General features: G+C 44.1%; 2 protein-coding genes across 4 annotated transcripts in view; one reads left to right on the forward strand and one right to left on the reverse strand.

Moving 5' to 3' along the window:
- caly (calcyon neuron-specific vesicular protein) overlaps window positions 1-23,187 on the forward strand; it is a 23,346-nt gene continuing 159 nt past the window's right edge. The window contains exons 1-6 of one of the 3 annotated variants that reach the window (XM_062448632.1): window positions 1-240; window positions 1,033-1,125; window positions 20,164-20,323; window positions 20,822-20,938; window positions 21,318-21,431; window positions 23,098-23,187. The exon at window positions 23,098-23,187 is cut by the window's right edge and continues 159 nt beyond it. In XM_062448632.1, coding sequence (XP_062304616.1) covers window positions 188-240; window positions 1,033-1,125; window positions 20,164-20,323; window positions 20,822-20,938; window positions 21,318-21,431; window positions 23,098-23,187 — 627 coding nt within the window. In that variant the 5' untranslated portion in view covers window positions 1-187. Of the gene's footprint in view, window positions 241-1,032; window positions 1,126-18,059; window positions 18,209-18,995; window positions 19,111-20,163; window positions 20,324-20,821; window positions 20,939-21,317; window positions 21,432-23,097 lie in introns of those variants that run through there. The other 2 variants (XM_062448633.1, XM_062448635.1) reach the window with 2 other exon arrangements.
- Window positions 4,910-6,438, reverse strand: LOC134008709 (C-X-C motif chemokine 11-1-like). Its single transcript, XM_062448212.1, has 4 exons — window positions 6,251-6,438; window positions 5,750-5,864; window positions 5,522-5,605; window positions 4,910-5,289 (listed from the first exon to the last, which is right to left on the reverse strand). The coding sequence occupies exons 1-4, from the start codon at window positions 6,321-6,323 to the stop codon at window positions 5,229-5,231; spliced, it is 333 nt and encodes a 110-aa protein (XP_062304196.1). The 5' UTR covers window positions 6,324-6,438; the 3' UTR covers window positions 4,910-5,228.

The following is a 23,187-nucleotide window of genomic DNA, read 5'->3' on the forward strand; positions in this document are numbered from 1 at the left end:
AGCTAATCTTCTTCCTCCACCTCACAACCCTTTAACTAAACCGTTCAAAGTGCTGAACGGTCATTTCCAATGGGTGCCGTTTGGTGTCTGGGCGAGCGCCAAAAAGGTTAATGAATGCAACACTGTAAGCCGTAGCCTTCTCCCACACCAGGGCCGCAACAGGAGCTTGTGGAAGCTGGCGGGCAGCATGCTGATGTGGACCTTGACATCGGAGGAGAGTGCATCTGCTGCCCCCTATAGGTATGTATCTGTAATTATAACACAAATGACTTAACCAGCTGGGGCAAGAAAGAAACAGATGTGATGCGAATTTAACGGAGATGAGCTTAGGTATTGTAAGCATGCGTGAGAGCATGTTCCTCCAATGGCAAAAGGAATTACGGTTTGGTTGATTAATTTTAACTGCCTTGTGTAGTCATTATGGAAATGTAGTTTTCCTTATTACAATTACCATATGGAAAATAGAAGTGACCTGAATTAATTTCCAGATGTGCTCATTACCTTCTCTCTGTCTCCTACATAGATGCTGCTGTGATACTAGGATGATAATATGTTGCAGCTTAGCCACATTTTTCATGCATATAAAAAGGGATGAGATGCCAGGGTGTCAACACTCCAGCATTCTGAGATCACACTGTTCCAGTCTCAGACTAGTAATACATCACATCCAGATTCACAAGCGTGCCTTATCTTCTTTGTGCGTTTGTGTGCATTAGTAAGAATATGTGTGTGTGCAAGAGACAGAGAGAGAGAGAGAGAGAGAGAGAGAGAGAGAGAGAGAGAGAGAGAGAGAGAGAGAGAGAGAGAGAGAGAGAGAGACTCAGACAGATCAGGAAGTTAGAGAAAACGAGTGTGTTTGTGTGTGACTCTGTAGCTATAGCGTGTGTTCCTAAGCTGCTTCTCACATGGTGTCTTAGTGCCTCAGCTCAGCAACAAAAGTCATGAACCAGTGACCAGAAACAATCCCCAGAGAGACAGCCTCGTGTGTCCGTTTTGGAATTTTATCGTATTCATTTATTTATTTATTTTCAGGGATCATGCCCCCATCATGAGCCGGCGCCGACATCACCATGGAGACCTGCCGTTACCTCAGGCGTATGGAAATCCGGTGGATTTGATTGAGATGTAATAGCACGTCCACCCAGGATCTATTACGGACATGATAAAAGCACTGATTCAAATTCGAAAAGTCAGCAGAGCAAAAAATCATTTCGTGCCGTAATTTGACGACGATTATTTAGCCAACCGTGAAGCAAAAGAGTCCTCAGGAGTTGTATATCATCATCGCATGATCATAACTTATGTCTGGGAAATCAAGTTTAGCCGAGGACAGGGCTACAGAGACAAGGGTTATGGTAATTCCATCCTATAGATGTGGCGTTAGTTTATATCGAGGTGTGTGGGGAGTGTTTTGACAGGGGCCGTATGCGTGTCCCCCTCTTAGTCCTCATCCCCCCTTGTCATTTTCACATCCTCAGTCGCTCACTCCTGCTCGCTCTCAACTCAAATCCCCTCCCCTCTCTCTCTCCCTCTCTTATTCTTTCTGACACTGTCTGTCTTTCTTTTTCTTCTCTCTCTCCCTCACCCTCTCTCTCTCTAGGGCACACACTACCTGTGTTCTTGAAATGACAGTTGGAGTGCGTGTGGGGAGGCTCGGGGTCTCTGTTGGGGCCCCTGGAGGCCCAGCAGGACAACAGGCAGGAGCAGCCAGGCCCCTGTAGCCTCCTTTATGGGCTGGAGCCGGCTCTGATTGACAACCCTGGAGATAGGGGGGAACTTTACTCTCCTGTGCCTCAGGCTCTCCTCTGCAGGTGGCGTGACGGGTGTTCAGCACACGCACGCTCGCACACGCCCGCAGGACATACAAGCAGAGCAGACACACACCCCAAACACGCCACACACGCACGCAGGACAGATATACAGGACAGACACAAACACATACACAGGACACGCACACGCACACAAAACAGACACAAACACACATACTTGAAAGACACACACATGCACACACAATCAGGACAGAAATAAACAGAAGTTATAACGCACACACACACAGATGAATAACAAGCAATCTTCTGATGATATTCTCTGACATACTTTAATTCAGAGTATCCATTCCGGGATAAACCAAAGAACATTTCTCATTTGATCCAGTTGTTAACTTGATGTCCACTTTTCTACCCACAGCATTGGTCCATGAAAGCCTAGTTCCACCACAAAGGCATGAATACTAGATAGAGCAGATGTGTTTTTGCCAATTTATACTTTTCCCTTTGTCTGACAGCTCCATCAAGCGATTGGGTGAGTTCCATTTGTATAAATAAAATATTGGGTTGCTAAAAAAGAAGAAAAAAAAATGTGGAGAGAAAAATACTTCCCCCCCCCCACACATCTGACGAACAGCATGGGTCTGTTGGACTGCAAAGAAGCCCAGTGGCAGCTCTCAAACAACTTTGATTTTTCTTCCGCCAGAGTTGGAGAAGGGGTAGAGTGTTTTTCAGACACAGTAGCTCTTCCTCGTTTTTAAAAGCTATATATAAACTTCAAAGAGTTTGGTAACAACATATACTGTAATATAATGGAAATGGAATGCAGAACCATCCTCTCAGGACTCACTCGCTTGCCGCAGAATGTTAAAAAATTTAAGGTGCTTGTCGCAGGCTTTACAAAGCGCCTGACAAATTATCAGTAGCAATTGTGAAAACATGAAACGCCGCGAGACAGTGGAACTCGCTGTTGATAAGGTGAGGGCGCTTCATCGCTGATGCTTGTGTCGTTTTTATCGGTTAAGAACCCTTCACAGCACCAAACAACAATAAACTATTTACCGTCATTACTACAGTCGTGGCCATACGTTTTGCCAATGACAAATGTTGTGTTTTGCAAAGTTTGCTGGTTCAGTATTTGGGGAAAATGTTTTCACGTTTCTATAGAATACTGGAATACAATAAGGCACATTTCATATTTTTTAAAGCTTTTTTGGGGTGAAAATTTTTAAAATATGCAAATAGTCAGTTACAGCAGTCAATCTGCTCTTAAAATCCAATCAGAATGATAGAGTGATTTCACCTGGCTAGAACTAGTTCACACGTTCCCCTGTGCTGATGATATGACTTACTGAAATTATGTTAGCAGTCGTTTTATGCCAAGGCCCAGCAAGCTTTGCAAACACAAAATGTATGTCGCTCCCAATACTTTTGGCCACGGCTGTACTTGCACTGCTGATAACAATTGCAGGGTCCTCAGACCCTTCTTCTTTCCTGTAAAGATATGTTCATATCTTGCCGTGCTGCTTGTACTTGAGGGGTACATGGGGGGGATGGGTATAGTTCAGTGTTAGAGCAGTTCACTGCAGTTTATGAGATAGCAGGTTGGAATTCTCCCTGTACTGTGCTTTGCTTTGGACAAAATCGTCTTACAAATGAAAATAAGGGGAGTCAGGTGGCTGAGCGGTTAGGGAAGCGGGCTAGTAATCAGAAGGTTTCCAGTTCGATTCCCGGGCCGTGCCAAATGACGTTGTGTCCTTGGGCAAGGCACTTCACCCTACTTGCCTCGGGGGGAATGTCCCTGTACTTACTGTAAGTCGCTCTGGATAAGAGCGTCTGCTAAATGACTAAATGTAAATGTAAAATGAATGCCAGCAAACAGATCCTGGCCATGCCTGAAGCAAGGCACTTGAGCGTAGGCCTACTCTAAGCCTCCCTTCATCTGTTTTGTTTTCTCTGGATGATCATGACACTTGTATTGTGGATGAGATCATTCAGTGGGAGGCTACCAGTGTGTTGACGCATGTGTACTTACATTTAGTCATTTAGCAGACGCTCTTATCCAGAGCAACTTACAGTAAGTACAGGGACATTCCCCCCGAGGCAAGTAGGGTGAAGTGCCTTGCCCAAGGACACAACGTAATTTGCACAGCCAGGAATCGAACCGGTAACCTTCAGATTACGAGCCCGACTCCCTAACCGCTCAGCCACCTGACTTGTGTGTCTCTGTCTGTCTGAGAGCTATAAGATGTGTGTGTGTGCGTGCATATGTGTGTGTGTGCATGTGTGTGTATGTGTGTGCATGTCCAAAGCAAGGAGAGGGAAGGGAGAGCCCCCGGGACTAGAAATCACAAAGTTTATTGGGGATCTTTTCCCTCCCAGAATCCTGTGCTTTGTTGGAGAGGGAGCGCTTCCTCTGATTTCCCCAGAGTGGACTAGGATGTCCACAGGCAGCGTTTATCTCCACTGCCGAGGAACGGTCAAAAAAATCAAGATGTGTTGGCTTGGCGGATCACTCCGAACTCCAGGATTTTTGCTGGAGGGGAGAGTGGGCCGAAATGAAAACCATCATTAGGTTGCGCCATGCATGTAGAGCCAGTGTTTTAGCTGGGTGCTAAATCCCTGATTACACCAAAAGAGCTCAAGTTTTATTCAATTGGCATTGGGACAACCGAAACAATGTTTGGAAGCTCAGACTTCACTCAGACGGACAGTTTTAAAGTCCACTACATACTCTAAATACAGCAGAAATGAAACCAGTGTTATCACTGCTCATCAAACGAGATCATTTTGTTTTCCAATGAGTTCTGAAAACACATGGAGTGGTTCAGTAACTTCAAAACCAAATCAGTCAGGGACTGTTTAACATTTACGGGGAGGGTGTTTTGAGCCGCAGAAGTGTTCTCTCTGTCCTTCTCTCTCTCTCTCTCTTTCAGAAAACCCTTTCTGAAAAGGTCCAACTGTCAGGAGTCCAACTGTCAGAACGTTTATTTTACTGTCACTGGAATCACTTAATTGCTGCCAGAGATTACTGGAAATCACATGGTCTGTCTTGTGTACTGTCACACCTCATACAGACAACGATTGTTGAGTTGTATAACAGTTTTTATTTCATCACACTGACGTTTTCACTGACTTAAATAACAAAACAATAATTAATTCCATCATAAATAAACATCTGTAAGACTGTTTCTTCTTATGGCACATCTTTTTGCGTATTGCACAACAATATTTTTCCACAGCAATATAGGTTTCAAGAAAACACCTTTTTGACTTTCAGTGGCTATAATACACATGATAACATCATGTAATGTTCCTTCATTCAATTCTCCCTCTCTCTCTCCCTTTTTATTTCCCCTCCTCCAATTGGGAGGTACCCGACTCTGATATGCACTTCCCGTAAGTCACATGACTTCTTGGAGGCCCACTCCCTGGGTCCAGATCTGATTGTTTCTTTTCTTCTCACTTGACTTTGTTTCTCCTGTTCAGACATGTCATCTTCTGGCTCTCGTCCTTGTTTATTCTGTTGTTGGAACGAGGAGGAAAAAAAACCCAGAATGGATCAGCACTTCAATACACTAACAGAAAACATGTGTTCCTCTGTTTAAACATTTACACCACGAGTTTAGTGCAGAGACAGAGTTCCCTCTACTTTCAGTGCCTTCGTTGACTGCTGACTGTACAGCATGGCATAAACTGTAAATCCTTTGACACGCATATCAATGATGACTGTGGTGGCTAGATATCTGTCTTACCTGTTCCAGCAGTGGAGAAAGGCTATCGCCAGCTTTCCCTGTAGGTTCAAACACCTTTTGACATTGTCTTCCTGCAGTGTTATTCTGCAAATGACAACATCAGGAAATCCCATTAATGCTTCAGTTTATTCACAGTTAACATAAAGGTAGATTGATGCATGACATGCAGATGCCATTGATGTCACAACGGTGCATGCTGAGTGGTGTAAGGAACCTCAGTTTACTTACATGATTTCTGTGTGATCACAATTGGGGGATTTCTCAAAGACCTGGAAATCCGATATGATTTCTGCAGTGAACTTGATGGTTCCTTGACAATTACACCTGGCTGGAACGAACTGGGCTGCGAGGAGAACGTGAGGGAAATGAGCGACAGAAATGACTACCACGAACTGTCTTCAATGAACAACATGCACGTCTATCAACTGTACACAACAACCTCGCCCTTCTCTCCCTCACCAAGGTTCTAACTTGCACATCATGCGGCACACAGTGTGTGCATCAGTTAGATTGAAACGTAGTTTCAAGTGATTTCAGATGGCTGAGCGGTTAGGGAGTCGGGCTATTAATCAGAAGGTTGTTGGTTCGATTCCCGGCCGTGTCAAATGACGTTGTGTCCTTGGGCAAGGCATTTCACCCTACTTGCCTCGGGGAGAATGTCCCTGTACTTACTGTAAGTCGCTCTGGATAAGAGCGTCTGCTAAATGACTAAATGTAAAATGTACTTACCATCGTAGAGCTGTATGCAGACTGCTGCCAGGACGACAAGCAGGAGACTGCAAGCTTTCGGTGAGAAGGTCATGCTGACGATAGATAATAAGCAGTGAGAAGCTGTCACAACGTTTCTGGAGATCTTAAGTGAGAGTTGAATGAGGTTCTAGGATCCTGAGTGGAGTGAAGAAGTTGTGGAGTCCGATTCCATTTTTATAGGCTGCTGTCGGGTTTTCCCGGAGTGCACGTGTTTTCCCGGCAAACCAGTGAGCGCTCATTTGGAATTTCCACACTCGCTACAGAGGCATTCTGGAATGAGTTCAACGTGGGCTGGGGAGGGGAGGCTGTGGGGGTGGAGTGAGAGGGAGGGTGGGAGGTTTAGGGCCTCACAAAGAATTCAGTGACTGGGAGAAAGTGGCCATCTGTTTTGGTGAATCAGCCTTCTTGAGCAAGTGACTCATGCCCAAAATTTGCAGGAAGAAGCCTGTTTGCAAACATGCTCGTTTTTTCTGACAGGAGCTACAGTTTGTCAGAAGTGTGGGACTTGTCTCGAAATCTGGAATCCTCTCAGCTACCTGTCAGTGTTTGATTGTTCTTGTCTGGCAAGGAGGTACCGATCCGCTCTCAGAGACACCAGCACACACCTGACGCTGTGGGTAGACTGTCTACCCACCAGACTTCTTAATTTATGACTCATTTGGAACTACTTTTTTCTTTACAGTTATGGTTGATAAGGTCTTTCATCTTTACCGGGAAGTGGTCTCTATGACATCAGCGATTCGATGGGTCAGAAACATGTAGCGGTTACTTGCAGGAAAGGTTGGATATAACTTACCAGCAATAAGACCGACTTGAATTCTCTTGGTGGGGAGTCAAAGCCTGAGGGTATTATTACTGCAATTACGAAAAGTCAGCTTTGTTATTAACCCTCAGCTCTCTTTATGCATGGATGGATTTGTCCAGAAAATTTGGTCTTTTAAGTCATCAGTGACATTGACTTTGACACGGAATAACAAGGCCATATTCATTTATCAATGCATTATTGAATGACTGCAGAGGGATTGAGTGGAAGGATAGATGATGACGACTGCATGATTAAAGTTGAGCTGGTCCTTTTTCCATCAGCTCAGACACCCTCGGGCTGAATGACTGAATGACTGTTCATCGTGACAATCCCAGATTACAGACGACGATCATGGGAAATAGTTGGCGTGACGTGATGACTTACATTTACATTTAGTCATTTAGCAGACGCTCTTATCCAGAGCGACTTACAGAAAATACAGGGACATTCTCCCTGAAGTACCTTGCCCAAGGACACAACGTCATTTTGCACAGCCGGGAATCGAACCGGTAACCTTCAGATTACGAGCCCGACTCCCTAACCGCTCAGCCATCAGACCCCCCCAGACTTGTTCTGAAAAGGCATGCAGGCTGATGTTCAAGAGCACCTGTTTGGACATGTGGTCATGATTATTAGGTTGTGATTAAGAGTTCATCACTCATGATGTGTCTGGTTGGTGGTTTTCTTAGGTTTACTGCAGTATTAGTGTTCAATCTACTGTCTGCATACACACATATAAATAGAATGAATAGCATGACAAGAATACAAGTGGAATTACTCATTTATTGAATAGGAAACTGAAACAGTTTGCTTGAAATTAACATCCATTAGTTGAACTGGTAGCTTCTACGGTTCAATACATGTACGGTAACTCATAACACAAATTGAAAAGATGATTGTTTTTTGCAATGGAAGAAGTCTGAAAAGGTTTTTACAATTGCCTGTTCCAAAAAATCATTTAAACCTTAAATAGCTTTGAATGGTTCTGTAAGCCAGAGGATTTATGTTTTGTGTGATGCATGACTAAGTGCCTCCAATTTGTACAAATAGGATATACATTTTTGGTCATTTTTTCAGTAATGGCTCTGTTTTAATGAGTTACTAATGTCATACATCATCATTATCTGTCAGAAACCCTATGAAACCCTTTAACGACTTTTATCTGAACTTCTTAATGACTGACTCATTAAACATACAATGTTATTCAGCCTTGTTCTGGGCATCGCTCGTTTACGTAAGTTTGTCTTTTCTCTGGAAGTTTTCTGCCCAGGGAATATCTAAGTCCTCTGGACAGACATGATGGAACTCGACCAAGTAGCTTTTGGAGCTAATCCAATTGGTTCCCTGTTGGTGGAGCATTATTGTACTCTTACAGAGAAAAAAAAGTTGAGGCTACAGACTCGAAGAGCATGGAGCAGCTCTACAAAGAGAACAGATGCAATGTACTATATAAAAGCACTGTTTCATCCCGTCCTTGAGGACACAAGCAAATGAATAGTGATGAATGGAATGAGTCACCGAATGTCTTATTCATCACAACAGATGGTGTTTTATTCTCCAATTCTAAAGTTGTTTTTATCAGTGTCACTCACAGATATATAGCTTTGCAAGGTCTGCATCCATCTGATCGATTCATCAATCTTTAGAGGATGGGGATAGTTCAGGATAAAGCATTTGACTGCAGGTCAAGAGGTCAAACCCCCCCTGGTGAAATCCCCCCTGTACATCGCATTAAAAGTAAAATAAAATAATTTGCAAAACGAACACATGAAAGTCCAAAAGTAACGGGTAGCTGTGCTTTCATTGCTGCCTGGACATCCATGCATTCCAATTAGAGGCAATTCAATGACTGGCTGAGTGATGTCACACATCCCTCTCATCCTCAACTCTTAACTTCACCCTCTTTTTTGTTTCCCGCCCTGGGAAGGACACAACCCAACGAACAGCAGTTCCTGTAAGTGACTTATGTGAACAAATCACCCAACACTTCCTGCCCTCAAATCCTATGCAGGGATAATCCAGTTAACCAGATTTCCCAGCTCACCAGGATAATCTGTTATAAAAGGTTCCGTCACACATGTTGCGGCCTACTCCACGGCCCCTCAGACAGAAGCCTGGGAATTTCCTAGTCATGACACTCCCACTAATTGGGACTGGGCGAACAACCAATCCACAGGGTCTCGGGGAGGGCGCATTGAAACTGAGCAATCTGATTGTTGGGCCACCATGAGTGACACATCCGACAGACCAATGGGGGCCCATGGGGCGTATGCCATGGAGGAGCGATAGGGCGACACCGTTGTGACAATGGAGTGTCGTCCAGTGGGGTGGCTGGTGTGGCGGGTCACCCAGAGTCGGTGGCCCCTGAGGGGGCCGTGAAGGGGATAGGAGGCAGGCTGGGACAGCTCCTTGATGGAGTCCACGTACTCCTCCATGGAGTGGGGGTCTCCATCCTCCTGATCTCCCTCCTGCATCTCACTGATGGTGGGCAGCAGATCCACCGCACACAGCCTGCGTCTGGGCCTCATGCTAGGAAGGGACACAAGTTTAGCACCTTACTGTTGTGGGGAAATAATGTGTGTTGTTTTGTATGTACAACTGTCAGTTGTATGTTTGGTATTCGCATAACCGTACAGAAAAATGCATTAAAAGTTGATGTTTTTTAAACGTGGATTTGAAACCATTCCACTTAACTAACCGATTGTACACAGCCACACATTTTACCGCACAAAGGTGTTGCTTTTTCCTTGAATTATTAAACTGCTGTTTTTACCATTGCCTCACAGTCCAAAACACAGCTCACCAGACACACTCACCTGTACTGCGGGAACACACAGCTCTCCAAACAACACTCCAGGCAATATCCCAGTTTCCCGTGAAAAGAATGTTTCCTGCGTCTTTTTCTGAGTCACTCCAACTCTCTTTCTCTCTCTCCCACTCTCACCGTATCCTGTGTAGCTAGTACTTAGTGTTCACAGGTAAGTCAAACCTCGGGGCTGTAGGGCCGTCGGTGGATTTGTGGGACAGGTCAGACTTTTAAAGCACATTAGCGTGGCGCTAAGTATAGCGCAGGGTATGGTGCAGTAGATGTGGGTGAGCTTGGAAGTGTGTGGCTGGAGATCAAGGTTATGTGGGTCAGTGGTGTGAACGGGGTGGGCATCCAAAAAGGTGTGCAGGACACCGATGAGATCTGAGGGCTGATTGAAATTACGTATCTTGCAATGCGTATATTTGCCTGTCTGTAAGACACAATGGAACGCCTGGATGTTATTTGTGTGGTGTCTCTGGATGGGTTCACAACAAAGAATTTCCTCGGGGGTAGACCAACTGACCCAGTTTCGTTTTTCTTTACTTCATGATTCAGTGTGGTTCATTCATGTTAATAATTGTTTTCGTGGTAGGGGTTGGATCACAGTACAGGAGGAAGGATTACTGTGCTGTTTCTGTTTTCATTGTCTGTTGTCTTTCAGCCAGATGGCAGGAACCCAGGTCCCATGACTAGTCCTTGTGTCACTTAGTTCTGGTAGCTGAGTCAATATTTCACTGAAATATTTGACAAAAGCTTTGGCAAAAATCTTGAGACCATATTTCAATGGAATGCTTGGTCTGCTAGCCACAGTGTCCACAAGGTGTTAACTCAGTAGCCCACTAGAAAACCAGGCCAGAAGTTATAAACAGGACTTTGCTTATTCTAGGGGGCTTTACATTGTCACAGTGTGTGTGTGTGGTGGGCGGGGAGTGTGTATTTTTTTTCTCTTGGGGTGACAATGAACACATTGTGTGTACCCTATCTTCACCATGCTCTAACATGGGAAAGACAGTCAATTAAGTTGAAACTCAGGCCACCCACTCTCCTTTAGTCCATCTCCCGAGATTGCGTTTGACTGCATTGCTGCCGGTACTATAGGGATCCCGGTGGGGGGTCACCTTTGGCCTGGTGCAGTCTGCATGCTCAGCATTTCCTGGCCCAGCCCCTGTCCCGCTATTCTCGTTATAGCCTTCAAGGTCACCCAGGTTGTCTTAGAGATCCTCCACAGCTGCAGAGCGGACCGACTTGAGACCAGACGCCAAGTAAGAGGAAGCTTCATCCTGTACAGGCTGTACAGGACTTCATCCTATAGAGACTGGTAGAATGCCTATAGAACAGTGTTCCTGTCTTTAACCCTGGCCCACTTTTAGCTCTTTAATTGCAAATTTCTTTTTTTTTTCAGTACTTTTTTGCTAATATGTTTTTTGGAGAGCTAAAGGTAATGTAATTTTAAACCGGGTCTTACAGGGTTTGGTAGGTTTGGCTTGAACGTTTTCCTCACCCTATAGGCTCACTCTATCCATGGTCTGTCGCTAAGTTTTGGTAGGGACATGTCAAGGGTCTCTTGACATTTGTAGGGCCATGAAGATGAAAATGAAAGGGATTTCGTGGGAACGCTTATGAAGCCAGACAGTTACTGAGAACCCGAGTTATTGCACAGACTTTCATTATTTGTGAAATCAACATCCTGTCATGGTTTCTCTCACAGAGTATAGAGTTGTGTCTGGTCTTTCCATGTGTTAACTTGCTCATTGTCTGTAGCTGTTAACATAAACCTTTTTCCCTGGGATTTCAACAAGCACAGGAGATGAGATGGTCTCCAATACTGTAACTACCATCAGCTCTCGGTCCAGACTTGATGCACTGTAGAGAATGGAAAAGACTTGTTTATCTTCGAGAAAAACTGTTTGCGTTTGTCTTCCAACTTTTAAAGTTGACAAAATAATTTATTGTTTGGTGGGTGTCTGCCATTTCATTACTTGAACTACTGCTCACCTAACAAGTTGAAGTAAACACATTTGTGTATATTGTAGCTGCCACCGAGAAACACAGGGCTGTGAAGCACAATGTTTGAGAGACTCAGAGACAGAAAACAAGCTATTAGCACTCACGTGCGCTGAATTGAAAAGTAGAACTGATACAGTCGATTAAACTCTTCCGGGGAGTCTTTCTCCACTTGGGTCAGCCGCACACACCTGTACGTGAGGCGCAAATGTCTGTTCTTTAAGTTATCGGTCGGGGGTATTTTCATGCCAGTGTCTCTCTCTCCATCTCTCTCCATCTCTCTCTCTCCATCCCTCTCTCTCCATCCCTCTCTCTCCATCCCTATATCTCCATCCATCTCTCTCTCCCTCTCTTAATTCCCTCTCCCTTTCTCTCTCTCTTAGACTCTGCTGCCTTTCTGTCTCTCTTTACTCTGCTCTACCTGGCTCTTTCTCTCTCTCTCTCTCTCTCTCTCTCGTTGTTTAGGGCCACCGTCCCTTGTTTCTTAAAGCACCAGAGGCTCTGTCTTCTCTGGAAATGCCACAGTGTTTATTTAAAAATGCTTTGCTTTGTTGGTCCAATAAAATCTTTTTTAGAAAAACAGAAGGATGACCCATGTTGCTACATGCAAAGTCACTAAAGCTGTGCTTTAATGCGACCAGACTAAGGGAAGCAGCTTGCTTTTTGCTCTCTTACTTTCCCCACTGCAAGATCTTGAGTTTTCTCACCACACTGGCTACAGTGTGCGTGGCCTTAATCCAAGATCATTAACTTGCTTTCTAACTTTCCATTGAGTTTATTATCTCAGTTAAAATATTTATCAACTGTTTACATGCATCCATTTATTTATCAAAACACAGTTATTAGTCAGTTGCTACATGCTATGTAAAGATGTTTAGCAGAAATATCAGGGTACTTCCTCATTTGCGCACCAGACGTCCTGGTTAGGCCTCATTAGCATCCCATTACAACACCTTGGTGACACCATGGTCCCTTAGGTTACTCAGCTGGGAGTGTTAATAGCATTAGTTTACTTACATTTTGTCATTGAACTTGTTGTCAATCCCTTAAATAGGAGCTTAGATTAAGGGCAGCGCTAAAAAAACATCTCTCTAGGCTAAGAATGGCAGGTGTTACGTGTTACACGGGTCTTAGAGGTCTAGCTGTGGTGTGCTTCTGGGGCAATTGAGGTAAGCCACCATAACACAGTAACTACAGTATGTTATGTGAATTTGAGGACATGTTAAGTCAATACAGTAAGTTTCAGGCTTGTGAAATTAATATTTTTACATAATACTCCTCTTGGTGTTTTGTGTTTTTTCATAAGTGTGTCAATGGAAAAGTGCAGTATTTAGTTACACTTTAGTTCTTCTTAAAACTTTTGAACAGTACTGAATGTGTATGTATGATACTAGAGCTAGATCCAATCTGGTATTGATGTGTTGATTTAATGACTTTGTCCTTTGGGTCACTGTGATCCAATGTACCTCAGAACTAGTAAACCACTTTGGAGGTTAATTTAGGAAGCTACGTTGTTTTCAATGTCATTTTATTAGGTTTTAATATGATTTCGGGTCGTTATGACCCCAGGACAATAGGGTCAGAGGGGAGCCTATAGTCAGCTGCAAATATGGCTTGAACCCCAAAAAATCTAACAAAAGGTTTCTCAGTGGTTTACAGTAGTATCAGATATACTTACAAACATACTAAAAGTTTACCAACGTTTGACTCCAAGAAAGGCCCCATTTTCAAAATGGCGGCCGCCAGGTCCTTAAAATTACCATTACTCCTTTGTATTCTTCATAGACCATGAACACTGGTGCCTGATACATGTTTTGGCCATGTAATATTCTAATTATCATATTTGCATGATAGATAAGTGATGACAAGTACAATTATATATGAAAGCAATTGGTTACAAGCATATTTATGCGAAAAATAAGGACAATTTCCCTTAAGTAATTGCATTTTCTCCTTTCTCATATCGTTTTGCTTAGTGTTGGTGGTTTCTGTGGTTCATAACCATTCTTTTGATTCCAATAAAGAATAAATTCATTAGAACTGTGTGGTACTGTAAAATTAGTCAAAACAGGGTTGCCACGTGAAGGCTCAGTAACGCTAACCCGTTTTATTTTTGTATATATTTTTGTATATTTGTTATAATGCGTTTTTGCCTTTTGTTTTTTATATATTTTTTTTTAGTACTTTTCTTATTTAAAAATATATTTTTCATATCTTTTCATATTTTCTTTAGTTGTTTCATCTTATTCTGATTTATTTTTTCTACTTTTTTGCACTGTGACCTTCACTAGATTTACCATTAGTCGTCCTACTCTTCCTCCCATAGAGGTTGATTATAGTGATTCTCACAATTCCCAACTTGACATGGTCCACAAGCAGGCAAGCATGGTAGTCCATAAGCCCTGCAACTGCACCGTTGTGTTCGGCAGGCAGTTACAGTGGATCATCTGCAGGAGGCTTTCTGGGGCAGCAGTCTTACTGGTCATAACTGGCAGGAACTGGTTGTCCACCAGTTTCCATCCCCAATCCTCTGTTTTCATGTCACCTTCCTTTCCAATCCACACCACGATCTTGAAGTAAACTCTTTGGCAGTGGTATTTGGTTGAGGACTCAGTTGGAGGCAGACGTTCTGGGGTAACAAATGATTTGGCGGTAATGATTTTCTTGCTAAAAAGGTTGTAGCGCAAAGAGGCAAGTGAATCGGTACTCTTTCCACCAAACAACACTGCCGCCTTGGTCCCATGGTCCTCTATGACATTCCTTGCTTGATGTGGGAGCAGAAACAAATTTTCACAGTACAGGCTATACATTTGTATTTCATAGACGTACTTCTAAGCATTCCTAATTAGGACAGAAAAGACATCTACTATGCAAGAACAGTATTTGTTGAATTACAGTATTAGTCCAAGGACAAAGAAAATTAGTATTAGAACACAACATTGATTTGTTTGGGTTAGAAATTGAACCATTTATTGTCCACACAGTGCAATAAAGATTTGTAAATATTTGTCAATACAATTTATTGAGCACCTTATTATGCTTCCACCGTGAGATTCAAGAACAATAGTAAAGACAGATCCTCCCTGCATTTGAGGGAGTCTTTGATATATCTACTAATGTCTACTATTGTAACAAATTACAATAAAAGATGGTAACAGACCATGATTTAAGGCTTTGTTTACTTGGTGAAGGTTGTATAAAATCATAAAAAAATGAATTAAAAAAAGTGTTTTTGGCAATATCCCTTGTGCTGACTTCGGGTCACAATGACCCGAAGGTTACACAACGGTTATTAAGAACCCGCAGAGCATTTGCCATGGCAACTGCACATCCAGCACTAAGCGTCATTATCCAACCATGACAAAATGATAGAGAGACTGTTCAACACTTTTTTACTTCAGCATTGGTGCATGGAGCAGCAAGAGGGAAGGTAATTGATTAAAACGGAATCTCAAATGTATAAAATGTCAATGCAGCCTTTACAGTCCACTGAACAGATGCACGGGTAAGAGACAAGTGCCATACATCACCGTTGTGGGGAGAGCGCAACCCTATACATGCGCTTTAGATGACCCTCTGGAAACTGAACATTTTGAACATTTGAATTTGAGTCCTCTCCGGTGTTTCACAGAACCAAAGAAACCTTCACCTCCCGGGCCATACTTCAATTTGTGTGTGAAGCAGAGATATCCTTAGATATGATGCCCTTCACGTCCAGTCACAATGACGGCTATGCTATCCCAGGTCAAACTGAAGATGTGTGCAATTAAGCAGGGCCATGGCGTATGGTAAAGATTGCATATGACCAGGCCCGATTGGCTAATCGGTATTGGATCAAATGTATCAAACTTCTTCTTGTAGCTCTTCAGCAGCAGTAGCCTCTGGTCCTGTTTGCTGCTAACAGTGAAGAGCCAGGCCGAGGCCCAGTACTGTAACGTTACCAAGCTCCAGTTATGAGCCCAACACACCAGAATGGGCAGGTAGGATTGTCAATTACGGAGTAAATATAAGAATTAGAAGAATTAATAGTAATGAAGAGCATGGTGTGTACACCTGCTCAATTAAAAATGCCCTGCGATAATTAATGATACCTGATTATTCAGCAATACATTAATGAAACTGACTTGACTTGATTTGAAAGCTTTGTAAAAAGTTTTTTTTTGTGGTGAGAAATAAATATTTACAATTGTTTACAATTAAGAACAGTGCACTATTGCAGACTTGTATTCTATGGTTTTAATTACATTATTTTAATATAGTCAGTCGTGAACTAAAGTGGGACGGTCTAAGGCATTAAACTCCAGGTGTAATCTTGGAAATTACACCTTTCTAGTGGTCAAACTTTGGTAAACTTTTAGTATGTTATTAAGGACACCTAATACTACAAAAAACAGCTGAGAAACCTTTTGTTAGAATTTGTTTAGGGCTAGGTGTTTGTTTTTTCATATGTGCTGAGTTCAGTAAAAAATTAAAAAATTGAATGTTGCTGTGATGCCATGAGCTATTTGAATAATGAATGCTGCAGTATCTGTTTTGGACACTAGATGTCGGTGTTGTTAAAGACTCAAGATCTGCAAAAGACACCTTCTCAGTTACCACCATGGATCCCTGAAAGCTGGAATATATGTTCTGGTTGACCATAATGGATGAATATGCAAGTTAATCATGACTAGAGATTTGTTTTCTAATGTTGTTACGCTAATATATTTACATTGTAAACTATTGGAAATCATATGGTAGGCTTTCAGATCTATATTAGATTTTACTGAACGATTAGATGAAATTGTGTAGCCTTTTATTTCAATCGCGGTTTGTGGCTTTGTAACCCTGGGTGACAGTATAATGAGGCCTTGTCCTCAACTTGATATTCCAGCACTTTCTTATTTCAAAGTCTGTTTGGTAGGTCCCTTTTTTGGCACATTTCGCCAGAGATAAAAGTTTTGTATTTCTTTTTTTCATTTTTAAATGAGACCAATCACTTAGGTGAGCAGTTGAGGTGAGCAAACACACAAACAAAGACCCAACCACCCCCTCCCCCAAACCCCTCCTTTACCCTCTAGCCTAAAGACCATAATTGATTCTCATTTTCATTACGTCCACCCAGGGTCCCTCTCTCCTCCCAGCCAGCTCAGGGCAGACATACTGTCTCTCTCTCACTGTGGGGATGGTCCTGCCGTCCTCTTAAAGAGGACGAAATAGGGGCTCCACTTTGAAGTCACTCCCCCGCAAAGGAAAGGTCAAAACAATAAATGTAGGCCCAATTGAAGCCTATGCAGGGGGGAGGGAGTTATGGAGAGGGAAGATGGGGGTGAAGGGGTGAATATTTGGTTGGGCGGGCTCCTAAAGGCTTAATAGATTCATAGAAACAGGCATAACCAAAGACGGAACAGCATGGGTCTTTAGTCGCTGAAAAGATTTTCTTAGCTCAGCAGACAGCCCAGGATCCCCTTTTTCTGCTTGCGCCCCATCAATCTCTCTCTCTCTCCCTCCCTCTCTTTCTCATTTCTTATCAAATAGCCTTACTCCATGTGGCCTACAATTACACTCTTTTTTTAATTTGATCTCTCGATGCACAAATAAGCACACTGACTCTATTACACACACACACACACACACACACACAAACAAACAAACACACAGAGAGAGACTTCATCACAGCATCTGCAGCACTTCTTCACCTCCATTCAGAGGTGAGCCAGCATCACAAACGCCACATGAACCTCGAGCAGCGACAGCTGCTGTGCGTCTCCGGGCTGTTATTGACGCTCACAGCAAGACTGATGTCATTTGCTGATGATTTAAAGTATGCATGTCACAAATAAGTATATATTTTTTTGAAACAGCCGTCTTTTAAAGGGTTGCTTAAACATGATAAAACATTTTTCACGGGGGTTCTTCCTAAACTAAATAGTTTTGCATGTGGGAAGAACGTGATTATTTTTAGGTGCAGTCGTCGACTACTGTATTCTTAGGCCTATAATACAAGTATTGACATATATTGTTTTTTCCCCTGTTTCCCCCTTTTTGTTGAAAGAGCATAGCCTATACAACATTTTAAATGTGTTTAACTTTTTGGGTTATTTGTGTGAGGGGCAACATCCGTTTTTATGGGATATGCAATAAAATAGGCATACTTGTGTTGATCCATTCCCAATCACGTTTACGTTGATGAGCATCATGTGAAGACGCCAATTTCATCCGGAGGATGCAACCCGAATAACATGCGCAATCCAGCCCTGAATCACCACGGTAACCGGTATTCGTGGCTCACTGTTCTGTCTCCATAAACATCCAACCAAACCCAGCGAGCGAATTCACAGTAAGTTTTCTCCTTTAACATTTCTTAGGCTGTATGGAATAGTAGGCTATCTGTTGTGAATGCGTTTCATTTCTGCTTTAAATCAAGTGGACGTTATTCATTAGAAGGTTGGTAGCTGTGAAATAAAACCAGATCAATATAACGGCAAATTAAAAACACAAATCCTTAGTGATTCAACGCCACAGAAGGCGCCTGTGTCTTGTGTTTTCTGCTTATTCGTCTGTTGTCTTTCACAAATTCTACTTTATGAATGAGCGCTGTTGATGTAGGCTAAGACATGACACACTCCTGACACTGAGAAATGTAGTAACCTATATCATTTCATGTTAACAATGCCATTGTGTGTAGACCATTACGGCACTACGCTACGCTATTTGTAAGCTATTTTGTACAACAGATAATCATCATTTGTTAGGGGGGAAAAAAATAGGCCATTTTGAAAGGTTTTTTTTTCTGGCTAAATGAATGTCACGTTATCATTGTGTGCATTTTCGGCGAAAACGGAGCGGAGGCAGTCCGTAGTCTAAACGGTTATAGGCATATGATTTAAAATGTAGGCTAATAGAAAAACCATTGTCATTTTGAATATTGTTGAATTTGACCATTCACATCCTCTTAGCCCGATGTTTATATTATTCATGTTTGCTGACCACATTTCGCTCTCAGGTGCCTTATTCCGCAGCAAGCGCACTCTTTTCAATGCAGCAAGTTCTGAAATCCACGGGCGACGAACCCTGAAGTTGAGCGTGCCGGTACAGTTCTTGCTTGCAAACGGGACAGGGACATAACGTCATTAGAAGACTGGGGCTTTTAGTTTAAAATAAAATTAATGTACGGCTTAACGCGTGCAGGCTACGAACAACCACAGTGGTAACATCTAATCTAAACAAACCAGTTGTCAGGTATGCACGCATCGTACAATATGTTATAAGCTATGATGCCGCCTTTCTGGCCTATTCACCCATTCATCGTTTGTTTTTCTTTGCCTGTTAGAAGTGAGGGGGGCACGCACTTTCTAGCAGCACTCAGCTCATTATTACTGTGACGTAATGTCACTCAGTCATATGAATCATCACAGTAAACACCCCTCCCACTAGTGGACCAAGCGACAGAATAAGGGAATGAGCTAGGGGACATTGATGATGACCACGCTAATGGATCCCACTTACAACTCACCCACTCACAGCGGCGACACACGCGCAAGCGCCAGCATTAGCGCACACACAAATTCAATCAAACAAGAATTTACCCGAATTCACTTCTCAGTCTATTCCATTCCACATCTAGTCTGGTCTGTTGTGTTCTGCTGTGTTCTGTTCTGCTGTGTTCAACATAAGGAATATTTATATTCTTATGTAAGTCTAATACCCTGTAGTTATCTCTGTTATCTCATCTCTGTGAGTCACTAGCATCATCCACCCATTGGAGGGATGGGGCATGAGGGGTGGGGGGGGGTGAGGTTGAGGTTGAGGGGGGTACCAGATGGATGTAGAGAGGTGTCATGTTACATCACCAACGAGCCGAGTTGCTCCTCCCCTCATAGGTCCACATTAAGACCATCCTGTTGATCGAGGAAGGGAAATACATGAGGAGAGAGTGAGAGAGAGAGAGAGAGAGAGAGAGAGAGAGAGAGAGAGAGAGAGAGAATGTCGAAAATATAGCTTTGTTGCCATAGTAATGTATTATGTTGTGCACCGAAAAACTTGTCTCCTCTCCTACCCTCCCCTCCCTTGTCCTCCCCTCCCTTTTCCTCCCCTCCCTTTTCCTCCCCTCCCTTGTCCTCCCCTCTCTTGTCCTCCCCTCTCTTGTCCTCCCCTCCCTTGTCCTCCCCTCTCTTGTCCTACCCTCTCTTGTCCTCCCCTGCCTTGTCCTCCCCTCTCTTGTCCTCCCCTCTCCTCTCCTTAGTCAGATTTGCTTTACCCAGCCTCTGCGGCCCTCCCCTGTTTCCTATGCAGGTGGTGCAGTAGAGCCGACACACAGACCAACATGGTGAAGCTGGGCAGTCATTTGTCTGACAAGCTGGAGAAGCAGCCGTCACTGGATGACGGCTTTGATAACATCCCCCTCATCACACCCTTGGAGGTCACCCAGCTCCAGCAACCGTTCCCAGACAAGGTACCTGACAAGCGTGTGCATGTGTGTGTTTGTGTGTGTGTTTGTGTGTGTGTGTGTTTGTCCGTGACTGTGCGCCAGCCCGCGTGGGATCCATCTCCTTGTCTAAACAAGTGTTGCAGGCACAGCGAAACCTCAGACGTCCGCGTCCTCCTCAGCCGTTCCCCCCTCGTACTCTACACCACACGGACACGCACACTCGCTCCCTCCACACACAGACACTCTCGCAGTATATCACTACCAACAGTACATCTTCAATACAGTACAATTCACAGTATATCCACCCCCACCCCCACCCCACCCACCCACACTCTAACTTTTATCCCAGTGTAGCCGACAAGTCTGGAGTGTGACCTCAACCCGTACCCTCAGACAACCGCCGAGAATAGATATTATGACACACCACCAGGCACCGCTGGTGCCGTGTCGCGACAGGGCTGCACTGTTGCGACCGAGCGAGCCTCTGCTGCACCAGCTAACCAACGTTGTCCCCGCTGGCAGGTGATCGTGAAGACCACGACGGAGTACCAGCAGCAGAAGAAGAAGAAGATGTCCTACGTGCCAGGCATCAACAAACTCAACATCCACCTCTACGACGACATGTCCGAGAAGATGAAGGTGAGCCGACGGTTGCTGATTGGGATCGAAGCGGTGTTTGAGGGGAACCTCAGGTGGTCTCGGTTGTTGATGGATTGGCGTGTGCCCGTGTGTGTCTGTGTGTGTCTGTGTGTGTCTGTGTGTGTGTGTGTGTGTGTCTGTGTGTGTGTGTGTGTCTGTGTGTGTGTGTGTGTGTGTCTGTGTGTGTCTGTGTGTGTGTGTCTGTGTGTGTGTCTGTGTGTGTGTGTGTGTGTGTGTCTGTGTGTGTGTGTGTGTCTGTGTGTGTGTGTGTGTGTCTGTGTGTGTGTGTCTGTCTGTGTGTGTCTGTGTGTGTGTGTGTCTGTGTGTGTGTGTCTGTGTGTGTGTGTGTCTGTGTGTGTGTGTGTGTGTGTGTGTGTAGTTGACAGGTCTGATCCTCCTCACTCTTGGCTTCCTGGCCTGTTTCTTCCTGGTGATTATGTACAACGTGCTGTGGTTCAACCAGCTCACCTGTCCGGAGGGCTTTGTTCTCAAGGTACGACTAGTGCACACACATAAACACACACACACACACATGCTTTGTTAACAGGGTGCTCCCTGCAGTAGGCCACAGTGTGCTAATCGCACCCAGGCTCAGACTAAGACATCTACTCGAAGGCTACAAACATACGGTTCGCTTCAGTCCTCCTTTGTCAGTTGCTTTGTCAACCTGACCTCCTCACACAAAATACGTCTCTTTCCCTCTGCCTCTGTTTCTCTCTTCATTCCCTCCCTCCCCTCCTCCCTCTGTCTCTTGCTCGGCCCTCTCACTCTGTTTTTCTCCAAACACAAACCTCATTATCTCCCATTGACACCTTGGAGCCATCTTGTTCTCGAGCTGCTTCACGCCTCTTAGTTAAATAGCCTGTCTTTGGAGAGAGTGAGGGACGAGTCGGCATTTCGGTCAGGCAGAGATTGGGACGCCCGCCCGCCCGCCTGCCTGCCTGTGAATCTGAGGGGTCTTTAATTAGGCCTGAGCGTGACTAAACTGTGATTAAAGGCTTAAAGAGAGAGAGGTAGGGGTTGGGGGGGGGGGGGGGGGGGGGCTTCCGGCGAGAAGCTTTTGATGTTGACAGTTACAGTAGCTCTCAGCGTTTTTCCACTGAACCAGTTGTCGGAGAGAGAGAGAGAGAGAGAGAGAGAGAGAGAGAGAGAGAGAGAGAGAGAGAGAGAGGGGGGGGGGGGGAGAGATGAAAAGAAGGGGGGAGGAAAATGGAAGGAGGTGCAGTCAGTCGTTTGTGAGGTAGTTCATCACATCAGGAGAAGGTCAGGTAGTCTGACTGTCCCTCAGGGGGTGTTCTCCCCTCTCTCTCTGGAGAGTAACCCATGTCATGTTGAATGTAACTTTTGGTGTGAGAAGGAATAGTAAGGACAGATCGTCCATGCATTTGAGGGAGTCTTTGATATATCTACTAATGTCTACTATTGTAAAAAATTACAATAAAAGATGGTAACGGGCCAAGAATTTGCATCAGCTGTGTGCTTGGCCATCAAGTGGTATTTCAGACTGGACGTGCTGCGATGATAGCTCAGTTCACAATGACAAAACACACAGATCACTTTGCTCTTGTCAATTGAACCATTTGGCAACTTTTTAAAAGTAAACTTTCCATTCAGAATCTTATCGGCATCCATTTCGTCGTCTTGCGCTCGCCATCCACTCAAAACGTAACGTTAGCCTAGTACTCTTTAGCCGGTTCGCAAGCCCAAACAAGTGTGTGTGGCGTGTCTGTTGTTTTGTTTCCGGTCTAGCTAGATCGGGTGTGGTGTTAGTTTTTCTAACGTCAGTAGTTGTTGCAACAGCATGTGAAAAAAATTACAAGGTCTGCTAGGCCAAAAAGAACGTTAATCTCGCGATAAAAAAAATTGACGCCGTTAAAATGGGTTTGCGTTAACGCCGTTAACAACACGTTTAACTGACAGCACTAGATATAATTAATTGAAAAAGAATAATCCATTCTGTGCTGCTCTATTCTATTTAATTCTGTTCTGTCCTGTTCCGTCATGTTGCATCCTGTTCTGTCCTGTTCCGTCCCGTTTCATTCTGTTCCGTCCTGTTTCATTCTGTTCCGTCCTGTTCCGCCCTGTTCCGTCCTGTTCCATCGTGTTCCGTCCCGTTTCATTCTGTTCCGTCCTGTTTCATTCTGTTCCGTCCTGTGCAGCACAAGCACTGCACCCCGGCAGCTCTGGAGATGTACTACATAGAGCAGCAGGAGCCCGTGATGCACAGCAGCGCCCCCCCCATCGGGGGC

Source organism: Osmerus eperlanus, chromosome 22 (assembly GCF_963692335.1).
Source record: "Osmerus eperlanus chromosome 22, fOsmEpe2.1, whole genome shotgun sequence".
NCBI classification, from domain to species: domain Eukaryota; kingdom Metazoa; phylum Chordata; class Actinopteri; order Osmeriformes; family Osmeridae; genus Osmerus; species Osmerus eperlanus.

What these genes read in the sequence shown, in the direction of transcription:
- LOC134008709 (XM_062448212.1), bottom strand. Translation starts at nt 6,323, where the DNA reads ATGACCTTCTCACCGAAAGCTTGCAGTCTCCTGCTTGTCGTCCTGGCA. An exon ending in CTGCATACAGCTCTACGATG is followed by an intron (nt 5,865 to 6,250) that starts GTAAGTACATTT and finishes TTCTCCTCGCAG; the next exon opens with CCCAGTTCGTTCCAGCCAGG. An exon ending in TGTGATCACACAGAAATCAT is followed by an intron (nt 5,606 to 5,749) that starts GTAAGTAAACTG and finishes TGTCATTTGCAG; the next exon opens with AATAACACTGCAGGAAGACA.